This window comes from Rhinolophus sinicus, linkage group LG07, assembly GCF_036562045.2.
Source record: "Rhinolophus sinicus isolate RSC01 linkage group LG07, ASM3656204v1, whole genome shotgun sequence".
NCBI classification, from domain to species: Eukaryota; Metazoa; Chordata; class Mammalia; order Chiroptera; family Rhinolophidae; genus Rhinolophus; species Rhinolophus sinicus.
Window position 1 is genome coordinate 45,268,903 of NC_133757.1, and position 20,678 is coordinate 45,289,580.

Sequence of the window (20,678 nt, forward strand, 5' to 3'; positions counted from 1 at the left end):
CTTCAATCCCAAAGAGAACAAGTTCCAGATTACCTTTATGCGATTGCTCTGTAATATTAAATTTTGTCAAATTATTTTTATTTTATACATTGAAGTATTCCTGTCTTTCCAATTATCTTAGGAATTAACAAATTTGTATTTTCCAGCACATGGAAGTTCCCTTTAAATGAAATGGAAAAGTGCTCTGTTCATTTCTCTTTTGCTTTCTATAGTTATCTTTTCCCCATGTTAAAAGGACATTTCCTTGTCTCCTTGTCAGATGTATTGTTCTCATAAACATAAATAGAAGCTGGTTTTGCAATTGAATTGCCTCTCACCCACCCCCCTCATCTTTATGAAATTATTACAATGGGGTTTCATGAGCTAGAATAGAAGCATGATTAAATTCTACCCAACCCTGTTTAGCCCTTTATTCACAGAACATTTCCTAGAACAAGGGACTTTGGAGAATAGAGAGATGAAAAACAACCCTGCCCTGAACTTTGAGAAGCAAAATTCTCCCCTTAGATTGTACTGTTGTTCTCAGAGTGTGGTCCATGAGCATCACAAGCATCAGCGTGGACTTGTTAGAAACATCAATTCATGGACCCAACTCTACCTAGTGAAGCAGAAGCTTTGTTTAAACAAGCCACCCGAAGAAACTGTTTTAAAAAGCCCTCTGGGTGATTCTTATGAACATTAAAGTTTGGAGACCACTGCTACAATACAAAGTAAATTATAGTGAAAAAAATTAAAAGGATGTCTTCGCAGAGTTAAGAAGTGAAAGCAATGCCTTCTAATGTAGATATGGAAGGCTTCTGGCCCTTGAACTGGAAAGTAAAGTGGGTTTTATACACGTCCTGATGGGGAATAACCACGTAGAAGGAAAGGACCTCCATAAACAAATTCCCAAAACCAGGAAAATCCAAATCTCTCATTGTGTAAAGGACAGGTAAGTCAAAGTATAAAGCCTGAAGACATTATCAGAGCTCTTTGTGAATACCACAGGAGAAAAAGGTCTGATACTGGGAAGAGTGAGGAAGGCCTCCTGGAGTGGCTTATATAGTGCCGGATCAAGAAGGGTAATGTCCATTCACAACGGTCATTTAAACTGATGACTGGGAATACACAAATTCAGATTTTCAGAGCTGAAACAGACTTTTAGGATATCTAATACAACTCACTACACAGTGCATGAATTCCTGCTCTATAACATGTTGGATAAGTGTTTGTGTGGCCTCCGTTAGGTTATATTTCATACTTACCATGATTCTTTTATACATAAAGAAAGACAGCTAATTAGCAAGACAAAGGGCATGTTCTAGTGCTCTTAATTATTTTTTTCTTTGTCATTTTCACTAGCTCATGAGTCAGTATCTCCAGATATAAAATATTTTAATATACGCGTATCTTATTCTTGCCCATTTTATTACACTGCTAATTAGTAGGCTAGGCTTACATTTTATACCATTTCTTTTGTCCCTAGTTTTCTACCATTTACTCATGAATTTAGAATAACAACATGAATGATCAAAACCACTCATATCCACTGATGTAGAATAAAGGGTTATAAAATTAAATTATGGAACATAAGATCCAGAATGGTCCAGCACACAGGCCAAAGTTGCATTTACTTATACAGTATGATCAGAGGAGCATCAAAAGGCCTGACTGACCAAAAACACTTCCCCACTGGCTGGTTATATTGGTAAAAAAAAATAAAATAAAACAGAGAAAAGAAAAAAAGATATGTGTCTTTACAGGAATAAACATAGGTCATGAGATTTCTTCAGACATATAAAATGTGAATACTCATCATTGCATCTATTTAAATAAGAGCAATTGCTAATCTCTAAACAGGATAGACCTCAACAAATAAAACTAATAAAGTCTTCAGGATATGACTTATTACTTGCAGGTAAAAGATTTCTTATATGTAAATTAATTACCATTAAGAGATTTTGTAAATACTTTCTGAAAAAATGAGACATCTTGTGGTTAATCTGAGATAGATACTCTAGAGCCACTTTGAAGTGACACTAAATTGTATTCTCAAAAAGATGACTTTCATATTTCTGCTGTAAGGAAAACTGTAATACACTCAATCAGATTTTAAAATGTCTGGCATGAAATGCTTCTAGTTCCTGATAAAAGAGAAAATTGTGCAGGAAGAATGTATTTGGAGAAAGTGAAAATGAGAACTCAGAGAGAAGGAAGGGGAGACAGGAGGAAAAGCAAGAGGAGGGATGGGGAAGAGAGGAAAACGTAGGTGGGAGAGCTGCAACCTCTAGAAAAGTGACTGCTGTCATGGAACAAAATCATTCTCTAAGATCTATCTCTTCTAAAGGATCTGATTACATACTGAAAAACAACAACAATCACTTACTAAGTTTTTACAGATAACCTGCATGCACCAAGGACTTATTAGGCAATTTTGTTATGAGAGGTTTCTTTGTTTGTTTATTTCTCCTTAGTACAGATACCATTGCTTTGAATTGGTCAAAAATACCATTCCTTTGAATAATTAAGAAATCATTTATTATGGAGGACATAGGATCATGTTATTTGCGTATGATATTGTTCCTTGGATCACAGAATTAAGCAACAGATTTTTAGCGCTAGAAGCACCTTATAGATAATCTATTGCCACATATTTATCTAATGGGATGATTACATGTTATCAAGCTTAATCATCTCGTCAGTGAGGAAAGAATATTTGTCTTGTGACTTAGTGCTGCCCTCTTTGTACTTATCGTTCTGCATTACCTTTATCTAGTTATAATCTAATGGTCACTGGCTACTCAGAAGTTAGTAGAGAAAAGTTGTTTGCTTTGCATTTATATTTTAAAAATTTGGCTTTATGTTAGCGTATAATCGGCTAGTTTGTTTAGTTGAAAATCTCAAATACTATTTCATAAAATAGATTATTACCTTAACACATCAACTCAAAATAAAATGCTTACCAAATGACAGAGAAAAATAATCAGTGTAATTAAACCCACTTTGTGTTTCAATAAATGAAACTTTTCATTTGAGTTTATTCCTGAATCTGAGGTGTAATTACTATATCATTAGGAGTTCTAAGAGGTTTTTTTTATATTGAGAAATGCATTGCAATAAAGGTTTTCAGGAGTCATCACCCCCAAGTGATTGTTTAATGACCTCTGAAATATCTTACTTCAATTCTAAGTGTTAAATTATTTTAACCACTAACACAGAAGCTCCTTAAAAGCCAAGAGTAACAATTTAAGAACCGGGCTTCGTTATTTTCTATGGATCGGCAACAACTCGGTCATCTGTTCACAGCCAGCTCTTCCCTCAGCACTCCATTGCATCCATTCCCCATGTTGTCGTCTCCGTGTACCTAGTGATCAGTCACAACAAGGTCTGTGCTCTCTTTACAGTGAATCATGCTTTTTTGTCATCTTCAATTTCCATGCCTTTTCAAGTTTGACATCTACATAAATATCAACATAGATTCTAAATATTTTCAACTTAATGTAAAAAGTCCAGATTTTCCTTGTATTTGGTTATTCTGCAATTGCTCAAGGATGACCAGCAAACTTGGTAAAAATCACACCAGAGAACAAGTTCATTTATTGGCATGAACTCTACTATTTAGAAACACATTGTCAAGATGCACAGAATATTTAAAGGACTACACTGTCAGCACACCATCCTTTAAAAGCCAGGCCTGCTTCTACAGGCCTGCTCCATTTGCATTCACAGTTATTCACTCATTCAATTAACAATTATAGAATAACCACTATATGCTCCATACGTGGAGGGTCTGATAATGCACAGAGCCAGAAGTTCAGAGGCTGATGACTTAGCTAAAGAGAAGACATACAACATTATTCCAAGAAAAGACATGAGCTTATGAGCATATGAGTGTGATTTACAATAGGGGGTTCTGGAAATCATCCTTGTACCAAGTAACAGTATGCCTTAGGCATGGTCCTTAATTTTCCTATTTGAAAAATAAAGAATGCAGACTAGAAGTTCTCTTAGGCTCTTCTATTTGGCTGTCTCCTCCTGTCCAATCAGACGTAATAAAGTTGATTTTGTCAGAGTAAATGCTAATATACATTACTAGGTAATATTAGACAAATAGATTCCAAGGCCAAAATCATTTTTTCAAGACAAAGAAGAATAGTCTATAAAAGGTATAATAGAAAGAAAGATTATGGGCTTGAATTCATTCAGACCTGTGCACACAAGTCAGCTGTGCCATCTTCTAACTGTGTGATATTGGTAAACTGATTCACCATTCTTAACCTTCCTTTTCTATAAAAGGTGGAAAATAATATCGAAATGAGATAATGTATGTAACATTGTCTGGCACACATAAGCGCTTACACAGGAGAGCTATTAACATAAGCATTATCTGCATAGTATTTTTTTTTCTTATCTAAGCCCTGGTATGTTAACCATATGATTTTATCTTCACAATACTCTGTAAGGTAGTATTATTTCTATTCTGCATTTGAAGACATGGAATCACAAAGAATTTCACTCATTGCCCTAGGGGATATTAGGAAACAACTTCTGTATCTGTCCACAAAAACAGAGGTAGGGAGGATGTAAAGTGAGAGTTCCCTTAACTCTCCATGAGTGTCAAATTTTGCACAATTATTTTCATCCCCATAGGGCTCATCTTTAAAAGTTTGCTCCCACAACTTTAAATACCTTTCTCTTATACATCACTGAAAGTGGATGCACTGTGGTGTGTCTCTGCATGTGTGTGTCAGGGCTGGAGAGACAGTATCACAGAGTTGTGATTGGTAAAAGGGGTTATTTATTGCATATTTGTAAATTTTTGGTCAGTAATCTCAAAGAATTAGCCAAAAGGAAAAATAAGTTATTCATCAAGATGATGAAGCTAGAAGGCACAACAGAAATAAAATGTTGGCGGATGATAACTTACCCAAAAGCATAATGTCCATAGTTCAGTGACAGAGCCAGGAACAGGACCTAATTAAAAACTGTACACCTGAAGCTGAACAATAATGAATGTGTATATATATATATATATATATATATATATATATATATATATATATAGAGAGAGAATATATATATATATATATATTCTATATATAGAGAGAATATATATATATATATATATATATATATATATATATATATATAGTTACAAGAAGTGGAGTTCAACATTAGGAATAGAGACAGTGGAAATGTAATGGCTGTGTGCGACGTCAGAGGGGTAGTAGATGGGGTGAGGGGGGTTATCACTGTGTGAGGGATATAAATGATATCTATTACATTGTTTTGTACACCTGAAACTAATAAAATAAATTAATTAAATAAAATAAATAAATAAAAATAAATGTTCTTATTTTATATGTCTTGGCTATTGCTTACAAGTTTAGAAAGTGTATTATTTCCAGCCTTAATGTTTTTACTTTTTCCTGAGTAGTCCTTATCTTGGAAAGAGAAGGTATTCAGTATGTGCACCAGGTGGAAAAAAACCCCCATCCCTACTCTTAGGCAAATAATAAATACGCGGGAAATTCTTCAGGACTCCGCAGTTAAGCATGGCCATGCGAACAGGAAGTTGCTAAATCTGCATCGGTAATGATCACACCACAGAAGCTTTGAGATCTCTCTGGCTCTTGTAAAACTGCCTGCAGGTCACACGCTCACAGCAGCACTACAGTCCTTTTTGAATTCAGCAGGTAGCTTTAGAGCTGTGAATCTTCTGACCACAGATTGAATTATGGAAAACTGATCTATGCACTATCACTCAGCTGTCTGCCAGTCACAACTCAGGTCTAATCTTTATTAGGTCCCTGTAGAAATGTCTGAGACTGACCACAAATTCCAGAAGTGACACTGTGGATTGTCATGGAAATGTGGTTTTCATATGCTGGAAGATTTAGAAAACAGGACTCCAAAAAAGGAGACTCCTACACCTGTCATAAATAACTACTCTAGTGTGGGTTGTTCGGCTACAATTCTTAGGGAGGAAGGTATCTTAGAAACAAGCATAGAAACAGATGGATATTGGGTGATCCCTACGCTTTTCTTCATTCCTCTTCCTCTTGCTTATTAAAAAGTCTTATAACAACCATAAAAATAATAAAATTAAGTACCGAATGAGGGGATTTCCGCCCCCCACTGTCATGAACTTATAGGTCAAATGGGATTCGTATACTGGCAACAGTCCAGACATCTAAACAGAAGAATTGATGGTGACGGTTCATTTCTTAAAGAAAGCTGCTGACTGAGCTTCCTGCTGTCAGTTCTTCCCACAGAGCTCATCGACTCATCTCTGGCGTCAAAGGCATCAGCACTACACCTCATGCCAAATCTAAGCAGGAAAATCTAATGCAAAGGGTCTGTGGAAATTGGAAAAGGATGATAACATAAAATGTACGCATCTGGAGATTAAAAGCCTTCAAAGTTCTCAAAACAAGATTGCCCCGTGTGTGAGTCTCCAAGCTTATAAAGCAATTCCACAGCCATTTTCTCTGATTTCAAGGTTATCTTTTGAAAAAAGACTACTGCTTTAGTATTTCTCTTCTGGTCCTAGCAATGTTGCTAAAAACTGTTGAATTTTTTAAATCAGATAAATCTGCTGTTTCGAGTGTAAAATGTCCCCTTGTGGCTGCTTTCCTAGGTATGTTTTATATCTGACATGCTGCTAGTTGACAGATGTCTACAGCACCTATCTAATTAATATCCTGGAGATTCTGGCTATAGTGTTTATATAAAAATATTAAAATAATATTAATCAACTATTGATCAGAGATAAGAGAATATGTCCACTAACAAAAGACATTGAAAAATAAAACTTATTATCTTAGGTTTTTTTTGTTTTTCGTGTTTTGTTTTTTTTACACCACAATATGTTCATTTTTATCTGGAACTTTAAAAGTTAATAAAATAATTAATGAAGTTATTTTTAGAACACTTTTAAGTTCACAGCAAAATTAAGTGCAAAGTACAAAGATTCCACATATACTCTCTACCCCCACACATGCATAACCTCTCCTATCAGTATCCTGTAACAGAGTGGTACATTTGTTACACCTGATAAACCTACATTGACACATCATATCACACAAATCATAATGTAAACCAGAATTTGCATTATGGCTCACTCTTGGTGCTTTACACTCTATGGGTTTGAACAAATGTATAATGACTTGTATCAGTCATTATAGTATCATACAGAATACTGTAACTGCCCTAAAAATCCTCTGTGCTCTATCTATTCATCCTTTTCCCCAACCCCTGGCAACCACTGATCCTAGATGGTAAGTTCCAAAATGGCAGAGTCTGTCTTCTCTGTCTGTGATTGAATCCCCAGCACCCAGCACAGCTCCTATTTTAAGTATACATATATTAAAGTAATAGATGGCTTTTTGCAAACATAATTCAAACTCTTTAGACATCATGTTGCTAACAAATAAAAAATCAAGCAAACTTAGATATTTTCTTTTGACACAGTGAGTAATAATTTGACAATACCAATGGTTGGAGTGAAAGAGGCAGAGTTCAAGTGAAAAGAAAAAAAAAAAAAGATGGGGGAAGAGAAAGATAATTTGTAGTAGTTATTTACCAGGCTGATTCAAAGCACAGAAGTCAAAACCTGTGAGGATGTTCTGCTTTTTGTTTGGAACCCCATGCATAATTTCACACAAAAAATGCCAAAGAGTGACTTAGAAAACCCAACTCTGTTTGCATGGTGCTTATACTTTAGGCAAAGTGATCAATGGAATGCAGAGTAAATTTGACTTTGTTTTTCAGTAACAGGAGCATTTCTTAAACAGCATCAGAACCCACTACCAACTTCCAGAAAGAGCCCAGCCTAACTGTTTTGTTACGAAAGGGATTTTTTGGATATACAGTTATAGCTTTCCTCAGGTCTAACATACTCATGAACAATGATCCTCTGACAAGATCTCCCTTACTTTCTCCCCATGCCTACCCTAGCATTGCTTGCAAATAGCAGAGAAAGTAAGAGTGAAAAGCTGATCTGCTCTGTGCCCTTAACCCTTTCAATCCACTTCCCATTTCAAGACTGACCACTACAAGAAAGAAAACTGGAAGGAACCCACTTCCCCAAACCAAGTTTCCTTCCTGTATTTTACCATCTAGGTGCAATATCTGATTCTCACTAACAGGACATCCTACAGATCTTATCTACATCACTTACAAAATCCATATTGCTGACGCTTCTCTTTCAAAACTTGACTTTAGAGCAGAGATTGTACAACTAGTGGGCGTTAGTGTTACGCATTGGCATAAATGATGGCACTGTGTTTTTGCTTTTATTTTGTTTTAAATTGATTTAGCTGTCTACAATTAGAAATCAACAGGTTTTTACATAAAGATCTGTATTTTTGGATTCTGTGAAGAAATTGTAATGTCTATAACACAGGGCCTGTATTCATGCACAGCAATATAATTGACCAAAGATGAGTTGAGGTGGGCGCTTTGGAGTGGGCTGTGCTCTCCATTGCATCACAGGTCCTCCCTATGCGCCCTTTCACTCATTACCTATTTGTCTCCTCCTGTAAACACTTGAATTTTCTGCCCCTACCTCAGGGATGCGCTGCACACAAGGCTGAGAAGCAGCTGAATGATGGTGAGGGGCACCTCTAAATAAATTTTAGGTTAGGAACAATACTAATAAAATGTTCTACAATTTTTTAACTTCTACTAGGGACTCAATAGGCTTTAGTGGACTAACTGAGGAAGCTAAATATGTAGTATACATCACACTGATTTAAAAAGGCAAAATACTGTCATTTGCAACAACATGGATGGATCTTGAGATTATTATGCTAAGTGAAAGAAGTTAGACAGAAAAAATCAAGAACCATATGACTTCACTCATATGTGGGATATAAAACTGAAAGCAACAAAGGAACAAGACAAACCAAAAGAAAAACTCATAGACACAGATAACAGTTTAGAGGTTACCAGAGGGTAAGTGGGGAGAGGGGGAGGTAGAAAAGGGAAAAGGGGCTCAAATATATGGTGAGGGAAGTAGAACTGACTCTGAGTGGTGAATACACAATGCAATATATAGATGATGTATTATAGAAATATACACTTGAAACCTATATAATTTTCCTGACCAATGTCACCCCAATAATATTAATAAATACATTTTCTTTTAAAAAAAGGCACAATATATTACACGATCCAAACAATAAAACTACAAATGGATTACTTGTACTTTCTCAGCAGAAGATGATACCTGATCTCACTTAGGTCTTATATTCTGGACTAATCAGTAAGCAAAGCAGTTATCTAAGAGTGATAAAGAATGCATGCAGACGATTTCATGGGCATAAATGTGTGTGTCTGGCTTCCTGCTTCTCTAGATAGAGAAGGCAGAATATGACTAGAGATTCTTAGAATAAAATAAAAGCAACTCTTGGATTTTTGCAGCTTGATCCACTTAATAGCAGGTCTCTTGTCTAAAAGCATTCAGAAAGGTTTTTCCTCTCATCATCAAGGAATTAAATATATAAAACTTGGGCTTAGTCTCTATTTTTAGATTTATGGGCTACCTTTATTCCCTTAATCTATCATTTATAGAACTGAGTTGATTCCCGACTCTGTCATTTATTAGCGGGGTGACCTTAGGAGAACTGCTTAATTTCTTTCAGCCAGCATTTCTTTAACAGCAAAATGTTCATAAAAGTATTAATTTCAATCATTGTGAGCATTGACATATGAGGTAATGAGTATAGAGTGCTTTGCATGATGCTGCTACATATTACTAAATGGTTTATATATTTGACTTTATTTACTTCTCTTATTTTTCTCTTTTTTAATGAAAAGAATGTTAATCTAAAAAAGGTTATTTTTGTCCCATAAAAGCCATAAAATAACCACTCCTTCAATACTTCTGGTTAACCAGCTTCCTCCATCTACTACCATGTAATCTACATATATAAAATAAATAGAAGAACTCTTCTCTGGTTTCTAGAATTTTGAATGCCAGGAATGGAGAAGAATATTTAATCCCACATTTTCCATTTAAAGATCACTAAATTGCATTCTAGAGAGGTTTGGTGATTTGCTGAAGTTGTTTAAGCAGAAAAGCGAAATTCATCTGTTTTGAAACACAAAAGAAAAAAATGAAACCAGGTTTTGAACAGTAGGGCTTTGTACAGAGAAGCTCTGTACAGCGTATTGTAGGAACTCACTACAGATTTTTTTTAAATTGAGTGGCATAGTGAATTGATTAAAAGGAATAAATCTGTCCCAGTTACGTGATTAGACTGGTGATTAAAACAAAGTTTGGTTTCTTGACCTGGGATTACTCGTTAGTAATTATCAGCTGGTGAGTTTGCTTTTTAACTCTTGGCCAAATACCATTATGGAGAGTAATATTGGGAAGTTTCTAGTTTCAGAGAAGTTTCACACGCCAATTAACTTTCTGTCAAAACTTTGGGTATATAATTTCTACAGGAACTTTTGCACATGCCATCTTTTGGCCAGTTAGTGTTCCTAAAAACACTTTTATCTATATTTGGAAGTTGAATACAAAGGTACAACAACTACAGTATATTTGAAGTTACTTTTTAAAATTTGTTTTTCAAAAGGAAAATGCCGTTGCTCATCGGGGTATTGGAGATTCAAGTGATCTCTTTCTAGATAAGATTTTGTTAAAAAAGAAGGAAGGAAGGAAGGAAGGAAAACATGTTAAATAGAGGAAAAAGAAAAAGACTAATATTCACTGAACAACAATGTCCATCCACATCAAGTGGCATTTGGTATGTTAATGTGTCATCCCATCTGCTCTTACTATTATCTTCACTTTGCAATGGAGTAGGTCCCTTAGAAGACAGAGGCAAGATATATGAAATGACTTTCCCAAGAACGTCAAGCCAGGTTTCAAACCCAAGTCTGTCTCCATATTTCACACTTTTTACTCAATAAGTCATGCTGTTTACCATTTTTTATGATTTTTATAGGCATAATAGACATTCTATATCATTTCTTTATATACTTTATTCAATAATGATTTATTGAATGCTGCATTTACTATATATCAGTCCAGGGGAACAAAAACAAAGGCCCTAGACAGTATTCTCAGGGTTCAACACAGCATATGGCACACATTAAGCACTGAAGACATATTTGTTGAATGAATGAATAAATGAATGACTGAATGGGTGGATGAATGAATGAACACACTCTTGTCCTCAATGTGCTAATCATCTATCTAGAACTGCACTGTCCACATATGGCTGCTGTACACGTAAAACATGAGTAGTCTAGATTAAAATAAGCTGTAAGTATAAAATACACTCCAGATTTCTAAGACATAGTACACAAAAATATATATCTCATTAATAGTTTATATCAGTTACATGTTGAAATGATATTTTGGATATATTGGATTAAATAAAACATTGCTAAGATTAGTTTCACCTGTTTAGTTTTATTTTATTTTATTTTTTAATTTTTTTTAGCATGACCACTAGGAAACTTTAAATTATGTACATGGTTTGTATGTGGCCTTCTATTTCTACCAGATAGCATCAATCTGGTGATCGATGAGGTACTTGCTTTTCTGTTCCAATTTCATTATTCAAACTAGTTTTCTTCTTTCTCTTTAATGTATGATAATAAGTTAGGTTTTAAATGCAGTAATTTTTAAATGCCAGCCTATGCTCATAAGATCCAAATTAATTGTTGGGGTTTAGAAATTTTTATATAGAGATTGCAAAATAGTCCACACACAAACTCTCCTAAAATATGACTTCCCTTTGGACCCTTTCCTGATGAGAAGCAAATGCAACTCTCCAAATCCATTACTGGATCCAGTTCTATAAGATGAAATCTAACCTCTTCACCCTGGCATCAGATAGCCAAGGCTGTTATCAACTGCCTCTATTCCACTACATGCTTCAGCCAATTTAGCAATCTAGATTTCATTTCTACTATATTCCTGGAACACAGGAATGAGCATTGTGCTTTCATTCATGCTGTTAACCTCCACTTAGAGTTCCCGTTTTTCAAATCCAACTCCTGCCTAGTCTTCAAGGTTTGATGTAAATACTGCTACTTCATGCTAAATTTCCATAATACTCTAATCCCATATAGTTCTCTCTCTCCTCTTAATTTCGAAACACTAATATTCTATTTTTCTAAAAATCCATTTTTGATTGTGGAAAGTCTCTGACTTTTCTATAATTGTAGCACTACCCTTTTCCTGTATTCTGGGAATGGAAAATGTATAAAGAAATATCTAAAACATGGAAAGATCACTCACTATTACATTCAGGTTTTTAAGGATCCTGCTCATCATGTGTTTTAGCAGAAAGAGTATTAATATGCTGAGCAGTTTCTAATCCAGGGAGTGGGCAGTCACACCTGTGTGCTCTATTCTACAGAAGCAAGGGCATTTCCGACTTAGCGGTAACATCTCTTCCCACCGAAAGAGAAGAGCTGCGAAGGTGCTCACTGAGAAGAGTTGTTGGTTTGTGTACAACCGTAAGTATGGGTTTGTTCTTACTTATTTTGTTTTTCTTTTGAGGGAGGAAGGAGGAGAAATGGGAGGGAACTCTAAAAGCTTTATTTATTTATAACCAAACATCCGAGTATTCTTACTGGAGAACAGATGACAATTAAAGCAATGTGTGACACTAAAACAGCATTCTGTCAACAAGCAAAGATATCAGTAGACCTATAGCAATGAGCATTTCTTGCAACCAGTGAGTCCCCTCTGAAGCCTTCTCTTCTGGCACCAGGGTTCTGCTAAATCTGGCTCACCATTTTGTGAGTGGGAACAATCAGCTCTGTAGGTTGGAAGGAAATATTATAATTAAATGTCCACCCACTTTTTCCTTTTTGATGAAAGGCTCCCATGAAACTTACTAAAATAAGGTGCAACGAGACAGATGAATTTTTGATGAGTAAGTCACAGCACTGACGAAGCTAGCTTTTCACATAGAGAAACTTTCCTGATTTATAGAAAAATTTCAGGCCTCAATCATTAACACAGTCATATTTCACAATAATTAATATGGCAAAAACCATGGGATAAACTGGAGATTTTATAATTTGGTTGTGTTCAGCATGAACTGACTTGCGGAGAACAAACTGTACTATGATTGAAAAATAATAGTGGAGTTTTTAAAAATTAATTTTAGAGAAATATTAAATAATAGCCATTATAATAAGCAATGCATTGTTTGAATGTAATGGCACTCCTCTGAATAATAGTTATATTACCACATTAAAGTTGCAAACTACATCTCTGAAGTTCTTTAAAGAACGCGAAGTTCTTTAAAGATGTTATCAAATTGTCACAAACTCCTTCTGAGGGAAACTGGAGCAGGGTTTATAGTGTCTGTTTTTGATAATTAATGGCAAAGGCATTTGCTAAATCACTGTGAAGAATGATTTTAAAGTATCCAAGAACAGCAGAGTAGGGAGGTACTCTACTAAATAATTGGGCTCAAATCTAGTTACTAAATCCCCAAAGTCAACGTTTTAGAGAGAAGGATAACGGAGTTGCTGTTATGCATGTGTGCCTTCATTCCATACAGATTTATTGGGCACCAGCTGTAAAGACTTTGCTATTTGAGAGGCTCAAAGTGACAAAAGAGAAAATCTTTGCTTCCTAGAATTAATGAATATTTTCATTTTTAAGACACACTTAATATTTTAAACTATCTGGTTAATAGGTATCATTGGTGGAAGCCAGTAGAGTTAATGGCGCCCTAAGTCACCATCCACACAGGATCAAAGTGCTGGGATGCACAATTCAATGAGCACATTTGTCATTAATTGCTAGTCACTAAGTGAAGATGAGTTTTAAAATGCCAACCTCTCGACTCCTGCTTCTCCTTTTCACTGGGGTTTGTTGGATCCAAAATCACAGAGTAACTTGAATGTTCAAAGTAGGAAAAGTTTGCATAAGAGTTACTTAGTTCAGCAAAAAATAAAACAGTCATAAGGATCTAGGTCCTTGAGTTATCGGTATTACCCAGGGTTTTATAACCATCATTTCACCCATGATCATTGCATAATTTTGTAACAGATTACATGATAACATAACAAGAGACCTCAGACATGATGCCTGTTGAGAATGGGAATGTTCAGGGCTCATTATTGGCCACTCTGTTCCTCATTCCCATTTCTTTTCTCCAGTACACCAAATCCTTTTGGTTTTCTAATTATTACCAATATAATTTCTTAATATTTGATGTTTTTGCTTTGTGTTCAGTTCCACTTTTACTATCTTTTTTTTTTTGTAAAAATTACAAGTTAACCATTATCTAATATGTTCCTTTAATAGCATGGAGTTTTTCTTGAAAGATCTGATAGGGTTTTTTAAAAAGTGGATTTGTTTTCCATTTACGTCTTACTCCAACAAGTTCACTGATTTTAGATTTCTCAAACAAACATAGTTGAGGTATCAAAACCCAGACACGTTGAAAATAGCTTTTCCTTGAAGCCACTTAGGATCTTTCTGGGTAGACTTTCTGCCCAGCTATGTCAAATTACCCAGCTTGGGAATAAGATGGGTATATGTGCATGTCTGTGTAGGGGGGTCATAGGAAGAATAGATGTAGAAGATTGGTAAGCAATCTATACAAAGGGAACTCAGAATGTCCTGTGAAATTGATAGATTGGAGCTTTCCTATTTCCCCAAACTCTGTCATGGACACTTCTGTCTCAATGTTTGTAATAAATTAATGATGATTTTTCTCTGTTTCTTCGGTTAGACAGCTCCTTTCAAAAAAGAATTTTCCTGGGAGATAAATGCTCTTTTTGTTTCCTTGATAATGAACCCAGTGTGCAGGCAGTATACTTAAAAACCATTTCATTTTCTCCTATGTCTATATCTCTTACAAAAATAGAAGTCTCTCAATTGTAAAAATGATTTGTTAGGTCACAGAAGTTTAGCAACCGGCAGTGGCCTTAGACATTATCGTATTTGACCTTCACTTTATAGATAAAGCAAATGAAGCCCTGAGAAGTATAGTAGATTGAAAGTGGCCACACATACTTTGCTATTCCTTTCATTGAGAGGTGGAGTCTCATGGCTCCCACCTGCCACCCCTTCCTTGTGTTTCGGCTGGCTCTGGGATTGCTTTGACAAATAAAACACAGAGGAAGTGTCACTGTCAATTTCTGGGCCCAGCCCTTAAGAGAATATCAGTTTCTACTTTCTGTCTCAGGCTTGCTCTTAGGACTTCTCATCTCAGAACCCAGCAACTATGCTGCCAGAAGCTGAAACCACACGTAGAGACCATATATTCATGCTCTAGTCGACAACCATAGCTAAGCTCCCAGCTGACAGCGAACGTGCACTTTCTGTCATGTGAATGTGCCATTGCATGTCTAGCCTAGTCAAGCCTTTGATAGGGCTATATTCTCAGCCAATATATGACAGCAATCACATGAGAGACCCTAAGTGAGAAGTGCTCTGCCCAGTGAACCCATAGATCAGTGAGAGAATAAATAAGTGGTTGTTTTAAGCCACTAAGTTTGGGGATGGTTTTCTATGTAGTAAAAGCTAACTGGAACTGAAGATGACATTGACTAGCTCTAAGAATACCAAAGTGAGAACTAGAAGACTCCAACTCTAGCATAATCTCATTATAATGTGTTAAGGGGACATACAGAGTTAAATTAGACACAATCTCATTCCCCAAATAGCTCAAAATTCCTAAATCTTTCAATCTTTCAACATTCACATGTAATACAGAATTTTCAAAATCCTTAAAAATTTCAAACAGATTCTTCGAGCTCTATCTACACAATAATAAATCACCATTTGGGAATAAATTAAGTTAGCATTCTCAAGTGTTCTCTGAAAGCAGTATCTTAGTAATACGTGTCATAGAAGAAAGAGTTGCTTAGTTCAACTATTTTGGGGGAAATTCTGATGAATGAAAGTGATCTCTTTAAATCTAGATTTTTCAGAAATGTAAAATGTCCAAGAGAAGAAATAAATAAAACACCCCACCAAATTATGTGATAAAAGAGTCCTTCTTTACTGAGTGCCTCCTGAGATTTATGTTTCATAGGAGAACTAAACTGAGAAACAGGAATACGGATGCAAGTTTATTAGGAGAAACCAACTTTTACTTTCAGAATATTTCCCCAAAAAGTTGTTTTCACAATTTGGTGTGCCTTGAGCTTAGAGAACATATTTTTAGACAAAATTTTTACAACTGTCAGCAGCTATACTTAGTTAGGTGCCTTTAGCAACCTGTTCCCTCCTTGTGCTCTCTTACCATTTTCCTGTGGAAATAGTTACTAAATATTTGAGGAATGAGTATAAAAAGGAATACATGAAACCAGATAAATAATAAATAACTGAAAGAATTAGTTTTTTCAATCTACAGATCAGCTCTGACTCTAATTAGGCTGGTTTGGGTTTTGTACCTTTATTTCCCTATAAGGAGAATGAGACTTGTGACAGTTGTCTCAGAGAATTCTTGGGACATTCAAAGGAGATTTCAAAGTTGGAAGTGGGGCAGTTTTAGAACTGAAATAATTTTAATAATCATCTATTTATCTACTCCTTTCTTTTTCTAGATGTGAAGACTGGGATCCAGAAAGACTTTGTAGTGCAAATGCAGCAATAGCTACACTGGAAACTTCCTTCCCTGTGGATCCTCATTAAAGATGTTGGTAAAGTCCTCTACTTAAGTAGATGTTATATTGAATGCTGTGATTCTGAGGTGGTAACTACTTCTAACTCACAAGTTTTGTCAGCAATTTGGGCCTCCAAACACACATTTCATCAGAGTTCATGGCCAGGATAGGAAGGTATCGCAGTCAAAACATTTAATAACCAGTATGGCGTGGGCACTGACAATGAGAATAGACACTAACCATAGACAGTTGGTACAGTCAGAGTGAGAGGTACCAGCAATACATCAGCTCTGGTGTACGGTTCTGGTCAATCACACTTCCCCCTTCCTGCCACTGGTTGTTAGTCTTGTGAGTATTATCACCTTACTGGTGTTGGAAATTCTTCCATTCAGGCTCTTTCTTATATTGTGGCTGCATTATTTATTCTAATACAATAGGTTCCATTATCTGTCTCCTAGGAATCGCCCAGTACTTCATAGCTCCTTGAGCAATATGTCATCCTGATCCCAAAATCATAGGGCATTTCCATGTTTTCAGTTTCCAAGAAAGAAGAAATTATAGTTTTATTATCTGCTGTTACACCAACTAAGACATGGATCAATTCACCATCCCTACTTAATTATTCTGAATCTCTTTACCACTGCGTATTCTACATTCTTGTTCTAAACTCTCGTTACATAGCTGAATATAATTTTAAAGGCTGAAGGAGTAATACAGCCATGAAAAAATGGTAGAAAAACAAACAAACAAACAAACAAACAAACAAATTACATGAGATAGAGGATTTGATAATTTTAAGTTACAATGGAAGAAAATAGTGGAAGGATAAAACAAAGTGTCTGCATTTAACCAGTATTAGTGTCCAGCTCTGAAAAAAATATGAACCTAAAAAAACAACACTGGTTATTGTTCCACAGCTCTTTCTAAATAAATTACTCCTTTGCCACTCAATGGGAATGGTTTATACAGTTCAACATATATACTTCCATATTACCTTGGGCTTTATTTGTAAAAAGTTGTCAAGTTTTTATTTAAGTACAATTGAATTGTACATGGGGAATGAGAGCCTCATTCTCCTGGATTTAGAGTAATTACAATTCTAGCTCACTTACCTCTACAAGCCTGCTGGTGTGTTCACGGAATATCGCAGCATATTCTTTTATTTCCTTTTCCCGGCCATTCTTGGCAGCTTCAATGAGAACCAAAAGTGGGACTGTCGTATCCAAAAAGGAGTCTGACACATGATCTATAATAGCTTTACGCAGCTGAGAATAGAAAATTCAAGCTTTTTATAAAATCAGGAAATAGTTTGTTATTTTTATTTTTTACACTCTCAATAGTTGTACACTCTCAACAGAATTCATTTTATATTTTTTTTTCACAATTCCTAAAATCATGATATTTAACACTGTATATGTATGTCACAAAGCTAAAACTAGCAAAATATCAGAAAAAAATCATCGAACAATAATAGCTCTCTTGCTCTCAAAAATCACTATTTTTTCTTTAATTGTACTTAGCACAGAATTCAGATTGTAAGTGATAATGCTTTATTTTTTTTCAAAAAATTACACTAGTGTGATGTTTATGCACATGTATAAACATTGTACATCATGTATTTTCATAATTACAAAATTATGAAATGTTTTCTACCTTGTTGGAGGAACTGATGATAAATTTTGATTAGCTAAATTGTAGACTCCATGGTAATTAAACCAAGTTAGATCTCCAATTATGCCATTTGATAATAGATTAATAGAGCAAGGAAAATAATAAATGAGTTTGATATCCAATTGTCTTCATTTGCATTAATTGTTCTTGCCCTCACACCTTAAATTATTAAACAAGTGTAACATTCTGCTACAATTAGTTATTTTAAATTAGATTATGTGTAAGCTTATAAATGACAATCAGGTAATTACTCTACTCAGCAGCTATTTCCTGAAATTTAAAACTGCATTGGAAAATTAATGCATTGTATTTCTATAATGTTGATCCCTTAAGGATTACAATATCATGAAATGTTTCAATAACAGTAGCAATGACTATGAATGGCCCCAAAGTCACTCCTTCATTTAATATAATAACCTCTATACAATAAAACAAAGAGATGAATAGCTATCAGACAGGAAATTTATAATTTGCCTTTTGTGAAAATTATATTTCAGGGTATTTTTTAAAACCGATAGATATTATCCTATTTTGGATTACAGGAGAACTAATAATACATTTTCAAGGAGTTAAATGATGTAGCTGAATAAAAACAAACAAACAAAAAACATGGTCTATCTTTCTATAATAACTATAGAATAATAAATCCATAATGATTATAAATTTTTAGGAGAAAAACACCTCTGCCTAAGATGGAAAAGCTTGCTTAGAAGAATAGTGAAATTTTCTGGCTACCAACAATATCACAAAGGCTGTAGGAAATCTCCAAGGAAAAATTCTACTTAGCATGCAGAAGGGCAAACTACAAACGACAACTAATTCATATTTACTGAGCACTTACTAGGACAGGGTGCAGAGTGCTAAGGGGTTGCAAGGCAAGGGGAAGACTTTGAATGAATGAACAACGTGTTTGATATCCATAAAGAATGGACCAAGTAAGTCAGGCAAGAGATCATAAGTTAGGACTTGAGCTGGGAACTACGAGATGTGTTAGTTACAGACATATAAGAGAAAAATAGAAAGAGTCTTTCAGAAGGGGAACAGTTTTCAATGACCATCTCTCCCCTTCATCCTTTTCTTCTTTCACTTGTAACCAGGATGTATAGAAGGAGGGTTAAAAGGAGATCTGTACTAGAAGTATGCACATGAAAGCCACCCTACATATGGGCAAGGAGGTGGATAGGATCATATAGAGAAAATGCACTGTGAGGAGATGTCCACGCATGAAATCTTAGGAAATACTACCATTTATGGGAGTCATGCAGGTGGAAGAGTAAAACCAACAAAAGAGACTGAGATGATAGTCAAGAAACAAAGAGAGTAATTGACCAATAACTAAAGGAGAAACTTTCAAATAAGTTTCTGTATCAGTTTCTCCAAATGAACTTATCCTACCAAACACAATTATAAGACCCACATTATTAACTTGTTGAATCTTCTTTTCTGTGTATTTGATTTCATTCAATTCAACAGATATTTCTGAACACCATTCCTTCCTTACCTTTTGCCAGAGCAAGGTATTGTGAGAAATGCCAAGATGGGAATGCACGGTCCTTTATAATCAGTGGAGGAGTGGGAGTCATTAAATATTACAATAAAGGAAACCAGGAGCCTGACAGTAAAAAAAATTTCAAGAAGGTAATAGGTTTCAGAGTCTAATTTTAAAGATAAGTTAAATGAAAATAACCAAGACTTGTCTATTGGATTTGACCACTAAAAGGTTATTGCTGAACTTAGATCAGTTTCAGTGGAAAAAATGGAGCAGGAGACATACTGTTATGGTTTAAAGAATGAATGGGAGACAAGAGGGTAAAAAAAAATGAGAACAAATTCCTGTTCCTAGTAATTTGAGACATGAAGAAGAAAGACTTTGTATTAACTATATTGAGACACAGGTTTAACTTAAAGAGAAATTGTTTTTTATACAAAAGACTTTGATGTTTGTTCCCATCTATATCCATACACAGAAAGTCAAATTGTCTTCTTGTGCTTTAAAAAATATACATTTTCATTTATCACCATACAAAAACCTAGAGAGATAGAGACTAACAATTACCTCACATTGTACCAGTATTTTTAAATACTTAAATAATCACAGCAATCTTCTTTCAGCACTATCCTCTCTGCGCTACTACCTTTTGCTTTCCCTTCATCTTAATAGTATTTACTCCCCTGGTTTTTTGGTTGTTTGTATGTTCTAATTTCTTAAAGGTTTTCAACTGTATTGTCCCTGCTATTTATTCAAGCCTTTCTCCCACACACGTGTTAAAACATATTGAAATGGTGAGGCTTGAGGTACAACTGGTTTACTATTAATTAAAGAATAAATAAATAAACTCTTTGGCTAAATTATAGGTTTTATAAAATTAAACCAAATTCGAAACATGCCCCTCCCAAAGGCATATTGCTAACTACATAAC

The 20,678-nt window shown here is 35.1% G+C and overlaps 1 protein-coding gene across 5 annotated transcripts in view; it reads right to left on the reverse strand.

Annotated features, from left to right (window-relative positions):
* The window catches only part of CTNNA3 (catenin alpha 3), a 1,442,547-nt gene that overhangs the window by 701,631 nt on the left and 720,238 nt on the right, over positions 1–20,678 (reverse strand). For all 5 annotated transcript variants that reach the window (XM_019731774.2, XM_074339503.1, XM_019731775.2 and 2 more), the window contains one exon: positions 17,700–17,852. In XM_019731774.2, coding sequence (XP_019587333.2) covers positions 17,700–17,852 — 153 coding nt within the window. The remainder of the gene's footprint in view (positions 1–17,699; positions 17,853–20,678) is intronic.